The sequence below is a fragment of the Bombyx mori genome, chromosome 2 (genome assembly GCF_030269925.1).
Source record: "Bombyx mori chromosome 2, ASM3026992v2".
NCBI lineage: Eukaryota > Metazoa > Arthropoda > Insecta > Lepidoptera > Bombycidae > Bombyx > Bombyx mori.
In genome coordinates this window covers 7,451,651-7,463,953 of record NC_085108.1, presented here as the reverse complement: position 1 = coordinate 7,463,953, position 12,303 = coordinate 7,451,651, and the positions used below count along the sequence as shown (strand labels likewise).

Below are 12,303 nucleotides of genomic sequence, written 5' to 3'. Positions count from 1 at the left end.
TTGCAATAGAACTCTGGTGATCTAGATTTTACCAACTGTGTGAAAGCCTTTTGTACTGCCTCCTGGGAAGAAAACATTTTATCACCCAGAAAATTGTCCAAATTACGAAAAAAATGGCAGTTCGTTGGAGCAAGGTCTGGCGAATACGGAGGGTGACGAATGGTTTCTAATTGCAGTTCCTGTAGAGTTAAAACGGTTTCACGCGCTGTATGAGTCTAATCTGAAGTCGTCGTGGCCTAACGGATAAGACGTCCGGTGCATTCGTGTTGAGCGATGCACCGATGTTCGAATCTCAGGCGGGTACCAATTTTTCTAATGAAATACGTACTCAACAAATGTTCACGATTGACTTCCACGGTGAAGGAATAGCATCGTGTAATAAAAATGAAACCCGCAAAATTATAATTTGCGTAATTACTGGTGGTAGGACCTCTTGAGAGTCCGCGCGGGTAGGTACCACCGCCCTGCATAGTCCTGCCGTGAAGCAGTAATGCGATTCGGTTTGAAGGTTGGGGCAGCCGTTGTAACTATACTCGACGACTGGCTCGGGAGAAGGCACGGATCCCTGTCGTTTAGGGTGACACAGGTGCTGTCGGGGCACGGTTGCTTCGGCAAGTACCTGTGCCGCATAGACAGGGAGCCGGACGCTCGGTGCCACCACTGCGTCCACTGCGGGGAGGACACGGCGCAACACACGCTCGCCGAGTGTGTAGCTTGGGAGGAGCAGCGCCGTGTCCTCACAAATGAAGTAGGAAGCGATCTGACGCTGCCGGCCGTAGTGCGGAGGATGGTCGGCAGCGCAGAGTCGTGGGACGCGGTGGTGTCCTTCTGCGAGGACGTGATGTCGCAGAAGGAAACTGCAGAACGGGAGAGGGAGATCTCGACTACCTTCCCCGGCTGCAGAAGGCGCACCGGGCGTAGGACAAGGGCGGACAACGCCCTTTTCCGCCCCCCATGAATGGGTCCAGGGGCGAGGGACTTGGGAAAGCCCTCGCCCCCTATTCGATGGACCGAGACGGAGGCGCGTGCGGGTGTCGGCGCGTGCCTCTGAGGCGATGCACGGGGTAGCTGAACGCCTCACTACCCCGTGCAGGAGACGAGGCCTGGACAGACCGGGCCAGCACTGGTGTGGGGCTGCGGAAGAATTTGGATTCCCGCGGCCCTGCGCGCACGTGTGGGTGGACACCGGGGTGGTTTTAGCCGGTAGGAGTCCGGCACGCCCCTCCGCTTTTCCCCAGGCGGAGGAAGTCCATGAGGATTTCCCCCCGAAAAAAAAAAAAAAAAAACCGTTACTAGAGCCCATAGACATCGACAACGTAAATGCGCGGCCCACCTTGTGATATAAGTTCTAAGGTCTCAGTATAGTTACAACGACTGCCCCACCCTTCAAACCGAAACGCATTACTGCTCACGGCAGAAATGGGCAGGGTGGTGGTACCTACCCGTGCGGACTCACAAGAGGTCCTACCACCAATACAAGAGGTCCCACCACCAGCTTCCTACCAGCACCTATCAGCACCTTCTTCTGTTTCCTTCGTCATTCCCAGTCGGCTTTCCTACTTAAGCTCCTCTTTGCCCGGTATTTCGCCTTTTTTTCAATATCGTCACAAAATTAAAAAAAAAAAAAAATTATAATTGTAAAATGTTTTTCATTTTACAATTATAATTTTTTAACAAAATCCTAATGTCACCTTGCATGATGTACATTTGGCTCCGTATTATTTAATATATTTTTATAGACTACCAGCTGTACCCGTCAATAAAAATTAAAATTAACATTATTATTTCTCACCCCCACAAAGATTCTCATCATTAACGCCCCCGCAACTGGTGTAGGGAGTCCAACACTCATATAAATATTAGTTATAAATTTTATAAAATAATTATAAATTTTCTACATGGATACCAAGTTTCAAGTCAATCGGATGCACAGTTCGGTAGTTATAACGGAACATCCGTAAAAACCACTCTAGATTTATATATTAGTATAGAACCTCTTTACGTCGTAAGCTTGAAATAAAAAGTAAACTCAATTATATTTGACAATTGTCTCAAACGATCATAGGATTTTTCACTATGTTTACTTATTTATTTTAGAATGGGTTTTAGTATTAAAAGGTAATTGATTGTGTGTGGGGTTTAGAATTGGATAGATGTTCATCGGATCTTGATCAGATTATGTACAAAAAGAGTTTGCGATGAGTATAAAGATGTAAAGGACTGGGTCTATAGTGGTGCAGTATAGGACTAGAGGTTAGATGTAGGTCGGATCTGTGTCTGTTTGTGTGTGAGAAGAGCTCGCGATCAGTACAGAGCTGCAGAGGACTGGGTCTATAGTGGTGCTGTATAGGACTAGAGGCTAGATGTAGGTCGGATCTGTGTCTGTTTGTGTACGAGAAGAGCTCGGGATCAGTACAGAGCTGCAGAGGACTGGGTCTATAGTGGTCCAGTATAGGACTAGAGGCTAGATGTAGGTCGGATCTGTGTCTGTTTGTGAACGAGAAGAGCTCGGGATCAGTACAGAGCTGCAGAGGACTGGGTCTATAGTGGTGCTGTATAGGACTAGAGGCTAGATGTAGGTCGGATCTGTGTCTGTTTGTGTACGAGAAGAGCTCGGGATCAGTACAGAGCTGCAGAGGACTGTGTCTATAGTGGTGCAGTATAGGACTAGAGGCTAGATGTAGGTCGGATCTGTGTCTGTTTGTTTACAAGAAGAGCTCGGGATCAGTACAGAGCTGCAGAGGACTGTGTCTATAGTGGTGCAGTATAGGACTAGAGGCTAGATGTAGGTCGGATCTGTGTCTGTTTGTTTACAAGAAGAGCTCGGGATCAGTACAGAGCTGCAGAGGACTGTGTCTATAGTGGTGCAGTATAGGACTAGAGGCTAGATGTAGGTCGGATCTGTGTCTGTTTGTGTACGAGAAGAGCTAGGGATCAGTACAGAGCTGCAGAGAACTGTGTCTAAAGTAGTGCAGTATTAAAAGTAAGATATAGATGAATATATCTTATGACGCTAAAGAGAACTATACTTGTTTCAGTCACAGCAAGAGAAGTGATAAAGAGACACAGTCATCAATGTTGAAAATAATCCAGGATTTAATACGAATAGAAAAATGGTTAGCGTCAGACTCCAACTAGTCGTGATATCCTCGCAAAGGAACTGTCCATCATCTATTTCAACGATAATCATCCTTAATTGTAACTGTATGGGTTCTATTATGACCCAATTTAAGGTTTATATTTTTATTTTTTTATTGCTTGGATGGGTGGACGAGCTCACAGCCCACCTGATGTTAAGTGGTTACTGGAGCCCATAGACATCTATAACGTAAATGCGCCACCCACCTTGAGATATAAGTTCTAAGGTCTCAGTATAGTTACAACGGCTACCCCACCCTTCAAACCGAAACGCATTACTGCTTCACGGCAGAAATAGGCGGGGTGGTGGTACCTACCGTGCGGACTCACAAGAGGTCCTACCACCAGTAAAAGTTTATTATCTAGTGACAGTTCAATACAATCCAGTGACAAAAGAGTTCCCACTTGATACGTGTGTTTCAGTGATCCAGAGAAAACGAATCTGCTGAAACAGAAGGCGGATAAGAAGAAACGTCAACATTCTCAGAAGTCGAAGACGAATCACGTATGAGTATCACGATTTATTTCACTCTTCTATCCAAATATTGAATGTAATGGACGGGGTTCATGGGAATTTTTTACTTGTGGTAGGAGCTCATGTGAGTCCGCACGGGTAGGTATCACCACCCCGCCTATTTCTGCCGTGAAGCAGTAATGCGTTTCGATTTCAAAGGTTGGGCAGCCGTTGTAACTATACCGAGACCTTAGAACTTATATCTCAAGGTGGGTGGCGCATTTATGTTGTGGATGTCTATGGGCTCCGGTAACCACTTAACTCCAGGTGGGCTGTGAGCTCAACCACCCATTCAAGCAACAAAAAAAAAAAAAAAAGTTTTAATATTTCTAATGTTCCTTCTAACGTTTTTCTAACCTTTCAATATTGAAATTACCATTTATGTCATCTTTATAACATATTAACCTCTTTTAAGATTTATATCATAGATCGTATAGAGGTTACATATATTTGAGACGCCAGACTCATTCCTCTAGGCCGATGATGTCTCACCGTGAGTTTTACATCGCGTCGCCATCTTAGATAGTCTTGTCTGATTCTATGAAAGCCTTTTTATTTTTTTCTTTGTCCAAAGAGTTCGAGCTGTTCTGAAACATCAAAGGCAATGCGCGACGTGGATAATGTGAAGGGTATTCGGATTGAAAATAAAAATACTGTGAGTTTGTATGTTTTTAAGTGCATTCCTAAGTCAGGGATCGTCGCTTGGCTATTTCAACAAACGACCGGTCTAATTCAGAAATTATAAGATTCTCTTTATTGCTAAGATGGGTCGACGAGCTCACAGCACATCTGTTGTTAAAGGGCTAAGGGCTACCGGAGCCTATAGACATTAAGAACATAAATTTGACCACGTACCTCGACACATGAATTCTAAGTGTCAAGAGTTTTATAGTTTTACAGGCTGCCCCAACCTTCAATTCGAGTTACATTATTACTTCACAATAGAAATAGGTAGTGGGAGTGATACCTATTCGTGCGGACTAACAAGAAACCTTACCAGCTTGGTTAAGTTTGAACAGTAGACTGCAAAAACGCATGGATAGTAATTATTATCTAGCCTACTACTAACGCCATCTATGTAACAGGGTGGTCAGCTAATTTCACTTTTACTACTCTTTTCAGCTCATCGACGAGGAGAAAGGGGAATGGTGCTTTCGGGTGAATATTTTTCTCAATAAATAACACGTACTTTTTTTTTATTGCTTAAATCTGTGGTCGAGCTCACAGCCCACCTGGTGTTAAGTGGTTACATGCCGTCCGTGGCCACTCCATCCCTTCTCCTGGGAGTTTCTTTTCCCCAGAGAATGGGAGCAGCATTCTATGAGTATTACACCAGCGTACTGCCATCGAAGCCCGGCATTTGCTGGTGAAGAGTCCACAGTAGGTACCGTAGTCTTCCCTGTTTTTCCCTTCAAAGGTACAGCCGTTATACAGGGCAAATGGGAAATTCGACTCCATATCTCGAAGAAGGGCTTGTTGTGATGTCCATGGGCAGCTTGGTCGTGCATTCGCTCGTCTCATCATGTAATTTGTTATATTGTAATATAGAGTGCAATTTCATACTAAATACTTTTGTAATTACCATGGTAACTTTGATTTCATGTCACATGGTGGTGGGTGGTTGACGCTTGGACTCCGATAGCCACATAATAACAAGCGGACCGTCAGCTTGTCTACTCAACAACTAATACGCTCTAGACACGTCGTATTAAATTAAAATATTTTTAAAAAAATTATTAAAACCATTTTTACGGTTTTACCTCGCCTCTTTTAAAAACTGAAAAAAATTGCGAGATTAATCCGTAAAATTAGTTTTAATTTTACGAAAACTCGCAAATAAAAACGAAGATACTATCTAAATTAATGGAATGTCTGAGGTAGTTTTTATTGAAATGTTTTATTTATTTATTTCTAGACTGAGAAAGAAGATCTAGATAAGGACGATACGTTTTCGTGCGTGTCTTGTGCGTAAGTAGCTTTTTCAGATATTTCTTTAGACACGAAACAGGAGATATTGTTGTATTTATTGAAGTGAAAACTTCTTTAGAATCGTTGTGATTTCAAACCGGATGCAACGGAAAAAACGACAGGTAAGAGACACAAATACAAAAATGTGTAGGATGAAGCCAGCAAAGAATGAGACAGAAATATACATACTATTTAATACAGCGCCATCTGTGAGATTTTTTAATACTAACGTGTGTATGAAAGCTCTTGTAGTGAATTTTAATTTAGGATTATACGTGAAATTAAAATATCAATTCACAGAGGGCGCTACCTTACAATTATTTACTAATGACAAAATTTTACATATACTTAAGACGTTTAGGATAATTGTATTTTAATTTTGGAAGGTTTCACTTCTACCACGTGTGAATTGGACAGATTTTTACTATTTGTATTTATTTCATTATATATGTACGTGTATGTATATGGTTATGGTATTTATGTGTATAATTGTGTATGTTTATAGTCTGATATATTATGTATTAGCGTTTTTATTTATTATTGTTACTATTATTGTTATTTTGTATTGTATCAATAAGTAAATTGATTAGATTGTACTCTTCTACCCACCTATGTAAAGCTCACCCTCTTTAAGAACGGTTAGCTGATCGATAATTGAGTTAAGCTCGCCATTTTATAACTTTTCGCAATTATTATATTGTATTAACTGTGTGTACAATAAAGAATAAACAGATCGGTTTTTTGAGTATCCATGGTTGTACGGTTCGTCCAGACAGCCCTTTTTTTACTGCCCTTGTAGGCAGACGGGCATACGGCCCACTTGATGGTGAGTGGTTACCGTCGCCCATGGACTTCAGCAATACCGTTAAGAACTCTCCGCAAGCTTCATTTAAAGAAAGATATGTCATAGCGCTGATAGTTGTGATAACAACTTCAATGATCTAAGAAATTCTTCATTGATAAACTTATTGTAGCTGACCTATGATATGAAATGATATTAAAAGAATAGGTATACAATTACTTGCTGATAGCGCGTATATGAATTGTCCCGAATATGAATGACTTCGATGTAAAATGTATCCGTATGCAATATTCGTATGCGCTTGCCCATAAATACGGCGCTCAGATTTTATTTAGAGAACTTGAAATAAAATAAAAACCATATTAGTTGAATGTTAATTATAATTAGAGAATGAAATATTGTGTAGGTTAGTATATTCGCTGGTGGTAGGACCTCTTGTAAGTCCGCACGGGTAGGTACCACCACCCTGCCTATTTCTGCCGTGAAGCAGTAATGCGTTTCGGTTTGAAGGGCGGAGCAGCCGTTGTGACTATACTGAGACCTTAGACCTTATATCTCAGGGTGGGTGGCGCCTTTACGTTGTAGATGTCTGTGGGCTCCAGTAACCACTTAACAACCAGCTGGGCTGTGAGCTCGTCCACCCATCCAAGCACTAAAAAAAAACACAGTTAAAATTAAACGTGTCCAAAATTACAATTTTTTTTTTATTGCCCTTGTAGGCAGACGGGCATACGGCCCACCTGATGGTGAGTGGTTACCGTCGCCCATGGACTTCAGCAATGCCAGGCGCAGAGCCAAGCCGCTGCCTACCGCTTAATACTCTCCACAAGCCTCGTTTGAAGAAGGACATGTCATAGCGCTCGGGAAACACCGTGGAGGGGAGCTCATTCCATAGCCGGATTGTCTTAATAAAGTAATAATACTTTAAGGACGCTTAAATAAAAGTGGCTCTAAATAAAATAATACTCTTTTAAATAAACATTTTTGTTTATATATATGTGGGGAATGTTATTTTTATTGCGTTTTTTCAGTTTTTTTTTTATTATTTTTTTTGTGCCTGTTGCAATGGAATGTTCAGAAAGAGACAGCAGTTTAAGGTTAGAGAGGGTAGGAAGAAAAGGAAAAGTTTACGAAGAAAACCGTGTCCGAAATGATTGTGAAGTAAAATAAAGAATTTCGCTATATTCATCCCGCTTTTACTCATGAACGATCCCACATATATTTGTCTATGATAAGACGGTCAATGTTAAAATGAATTAGGTTAATTTTTTCTTTTTTTTAGGTTAAAGAAGATCGCCGGCTCCCAATACGCGTGCGTTCTCTGCATTACCGCCATTTTGCTTGTAACAGTATTCATTGCGTACCTAATTCTATTTAAGAGTACTCCAGTATTTAACTCACAGCCGAGTAGATTCTACGACAGCGAGCGACTGAAACGGAAGATCGATTATCTGAAAGATAAAAAGGGATGGAGAGACGACAATTTTCGGTGGGTTTTTTTTTTTCGTAACGTTTTCTTACGTGCTTGTTTCTTCTTAGACCGAGGTTTTTACTGGCGGTAGGACGTCTTGTGAGTCCGCACGGGTAGGTAACGCTACCCTGCCTATTTCTGCCGTGAAGCAGTAATGCGTTCCAGTTTTAAGGGCGGGACAGCCGTATAAGACGGAGCGTGGGTGGCAGCGTTTACATTGTTGATGTCTATGGACTCCGATAACCACTTAACACCGTAATTCAAATACCTTAATTATTTTTATTTGCTACAGACTGATAAGCAAAAAGCTACTGAATTCCTCTTACAAAAGAGATCTTTTGAAATTTTTGTTGCCCTTGTAGGTAGACTAGCATACGGTCCATCTGATGGTGAGTGGTTACGGTCGCCCATGAATGTCAAAAATTGCAAGGCAATAATCAAGCCGCTGCCTACAGTTAAGTACCCTCCACAAGCCTCGTTTGAAGAAGGACATGTCATAGCGCTCGGGAAGCACCGTGGAGGGGAGCTTATTCCATAGCCGGATGGTACGTGACAAAAATGTCTCTGGAAACGCACTGTGGATGAACGCAGTTGCTCCAGGTAGCATGGATGAACTCTACTCCGGTGGCGGGCGGTGTGATGGTAAAAACGAGATGACGGGATCATCTCAAACAAGTCCTCAGAGCACTCTCCATGACTGAGTTTCTCGCCGACTCTTCTCAGTGGGTCGCGTTTCCGATCCAGTGGTAGATTCTGTGAAGCACGACTCTTGCTAGGTTTCGTGTTAGCAACAACGTCAGGTTTGAGCCTCGTGAGCTCACCTACTCGTCGGGTTACGATGAAATGCTCCCTCAAGACCAACAATAAGGCGCTTAAAGCGCCAATAATTGTAAGAGACACGCGAGTCGTACGGTTTGACAAATTATTTTAATGTTACAGAAAACCTAAAGGCGATTCAAAACCCTCAAGCTATGGAGGTGCTTCTGAATCCGGTAAGAGCTTAGCAAATGTTTGCCTAACACTTTGTATTCGATTTTTATTGGAGACAATAAGCCGCGTCTCATGACGGACACCCAAATTGAGACATGAAGTCAAAGTCGCTGTCTCAAGCCGAATCGCTTAGCCTACTTCGCGACAAACGTATGCAGAATATTACTAGTAAATTAGCAACCATTTATTAATTTCAAGTTTTTTACTGTGGTAGGACCTCTTTTGAGTCCGCGCGGGTAGGTACCAACGCCCTGCCTATTTCTGCCGTGAAGCAGTAGTACGTTTCGGTTTGAAGGGTGGGGCAGCCGTTCTATACTTGAAACCTTAGAAGCATATCTCAAGGTGGGTGGCGCATTTACGTTATAGATGTCAATGGGCTCCGGTAACCACTTAACATCAGGTGGGCTGTAAGCTCGTCCACCCATCTAAGCAATAAAAATAAAAATAAAAAAAATGGCTACCCGCAGTGCTGACATGGGATCAGGCAGCAGACAGCCACCATCAGCGGCCATAGACATATGCTCATGAGATTCGCAGTGCTCTTAGATACATCTAGTTCTAACGTCAGCACTACATAAAAATACCGCCCTGAGGCTTAGGAAAAAAAAATACTTTGCATATAATATTTACATTAGCGGACTTAATGTCTAAGGCATTCTCCTCTACCAGTCAACCAAAGGTGGTGCAGAGTAGATATCAAAATCAAAATCAAAATCAAAATCAAAATATTATATATAAATATTTATATACACAAAATACATAGCATACATTAGTGTAAATAAATAATGGTTTAAAAAAAAGAAAAAAGACGCTTTATATAAAATTCAACCAATTTTTTTTTATTAAATTTAATAAAATAAAATTTATTTTTAAAAAAGCGTGCGTTTTAAGATATTATTGAAATAATAATTCTTCTACTCATATCTGTCAGAAAAATATTTATAACTAATAACACCATGCACCCCACGCTTTTTTTACAATAAAATTTATATATTTTTTACACTATTTTCAATTTAAATTTATTAAATTTATATTCAATTTTTTAGTTGAATTTTATATAAAGCGTGTTTTTTTAGTTTTTTTAAACTATTATTTATTTTTCACTTTTTAGTTAAGTTAAAATTTTTTTTTTAATCAATTTTATTTAATATTGAATTCTCATCGGTCCTCGATAAATCTACAAAGTTTGAATGAAATCTGGCCGTTTAAAGTGGGTCCAAAATGGCGTCTAAAGGAGTCAGTTACAAACATACAAACATACATACAAGTGAAGCTAATATAAAGCGTGTAATATATGAGTCGACTATTATCAAAGCCGGCAATGTGACTTTTGGACAATTATTGGTAAATCAGAAAAACGAATTATTGACTTTGTATTCCATTGGCAGTCACAAAACTCTTCGGAACGACATCTTAGATAAATAACAGGTTAAGTATTAACCTTTATTTAATGCAGGTTTTGAACCGAATTCTTTGAAGGAGACGATTATATTCAAACAAATCTGTATTGACATATCATTAACATTTTTTTGTCCAAATGCACAGATTGCGACCTTTGATAATAGACGACTCATATGTACATACGTATATTTAACATTAATTTTTTTTTCATAGATACTTTACATTTTTATCGATACATATATTATTATTACAGATTACAGATACAGATATTTTTAACAGATATTTTATTTTCAGGTTTCGGTTCGGCAAGCTTTCGTGGTTGGGTGAGTTTTAAGCTGTGTTTTTTAATGTATTAATTTCGTGTTTACCTTACCACTAGATAGGTGAATATAGGGTAGTGATAATGACAGTAGTGAAGAGGAACATCTTCTCAGGGGCTGGTATTTGGCCGGTAGACCGTAGGCAATTGACTAAAAGTCTCCTGTTGCACGGCGGAAATAGACAGGGTGGTGGTATCTACTCTACCAATTTCTACCAAGGTTTTTACTGGTGTTAGGAAGTCTTGTGAGTCCGCACGGGTAGGTATCACCACCCTGCCTATTTTACTGGTTCTCTTATTTTACTGAATCTCTTCCAGAGAACCGTTTAATTCACAGTAACTCTGGAAAAGATAAAGATACAGCAAGTATGTTGCGGTGTACTTATTAATTATACATTTGAATAATAAATTAATAATACCGTTGAATATATGTAATATGAAATCACTGTATGATCTACATATATTATTATTATTACTTTATTTCAGTTAATAACTTTAAAAAATCTAACACATAAATATCATTACATACATTTTATATAATTACATTGTATAATTATACTTAAATACTCATAATAAATCAACAATATAGATAAAGCATAAACAAGCAAATAACACTAGGCGGATAACTAATATTCCTTCACTATTCTTTTAAAGCAGCTTAAAGTTCTAAATTCAAGATCTAAATCTAAATCTTATGTTAGTTTTTTTTTTTGAATAGAACAGACAATCTCGAATGAGTTATCAATCAAAAGCTTCACGATCATATAAAAAGTGATTCGTCACGAGTGAAAGCAAAGGGAAAAACGAAACAATGCATTCCAAAGAGGGAGAGATAAAAAGCGGTTCATTCAATGTTGACAGTGCCATATAACTAAGTGTTTCCCGAGCGCTATGACATGTCCTTCTTCAAACGAGGCTTGTGGAGAGTATTAAGCGGTAGGCAGCGGCTTGGCTCTGCCCCTGGCATTGCTGAAGTCCATGGGCGACGGTAACCACTCACCATCAGGTGGGCCGTATGCTCGTCTGCCTACAAGGGCAATAAATAAAAAGTGTGTGTGTCCGCTCCGACGCACGACTGGAGTTTACTGGATATAAAAAATTAAACGAAACAATACGAGAAATAGTTCTATATTACGACAACACGATACACTACAGATTATTAACAAATTAACGAGACACAAAACAAACGACTAACAAATATATGAAAATACAATAATGAGAGAAACGCGCGATCAGTACGAGGCTTTGTGGCGGACTGCCGGCGCAGCAGCCCGGCGTCACCTGCGATACGCATTTCGTGTGACATGCGCAATCAGGCGCATAACGCATTTCGTGTGACATGCTAGTACGATTTTGGTCCCCATAATTTTCATACCCCGGGCCTATATATGTAAATCGATTCTAAAGGAGTAAACTCCAAAAAAAAAAGAAACATTGTCGAAAGTTGTGTACATGCTTAAGCATTTACTAATCACTGAGTATCTTTGTGAGGACAGATTTGATTGCATCTTATAGCTCTTAGGAAGGCAAACGGGGATATTTTTTGTTCGGGCATTGTGCCGAACTTCCTACGAGGTAGGAACGTGGTCCACGCAGGATACGTGGCACCTTTTTTTTTTCTATTGCTTATATGGGTGGACGAGCTCACAGCCCACCTGGTGTTAAGTGGTTACTGGAGCCCATAGACATCCACAGCGTAA

At 40.3% G+C, this 12,303-nt stretch overlaps 1 protein-coding gene across 2 annotated transcripts in view; it reads left to right on the top strand.

Moving 5' to 3' along the window:
• Positions 1–2,009: 2,009 nt before the first annotated feature.
• The window catches only part of LOC101742237 (uncharacterized), a 43,463-nt gene continuing 33,169 nt past the window's right edge, over positions 2,010–12,303 (top strand). For both annotated transcript variants that reach the window (XR_002431637.3, XM_004933278.5), the window contains exons 1-9: positions 2,010–2,118; positions 3,039–3,116; positions 3,562–3,643; positions 4,227–4,307; positions 4,775–4,810; positions 5,568–5,620; positions 7,705–7,911; positions 8,833–8,885; positions 10,579–10,607. Coding sequence is in view for 1 of the 2 variants with exons in the window: in XM_004933278.5 (XP_004933335.2) it covers positions 2,099–2,118; positions 3,039–3,116; positions 3,562–3,643; positions 4,227–4,307; positions 4,775–4,810; positions 5,568–5,620; positions 7,705–7,911; positions 8,833–8,885; positions 10,579–10,607 (639 nt within the window). In the remaining variant the exon portion in view is untranslated. The remainder of the gene's footprint in view (positions 2,119–3,038; positions 3,117–3,561; positions 3,644–4,226; positions 4,308–4,774; positions 4,811–5,567; positions 5,621–7,704; positions 7,912–8,832; positions 8,886–10,578; positions 10,608–12,303) is intronic.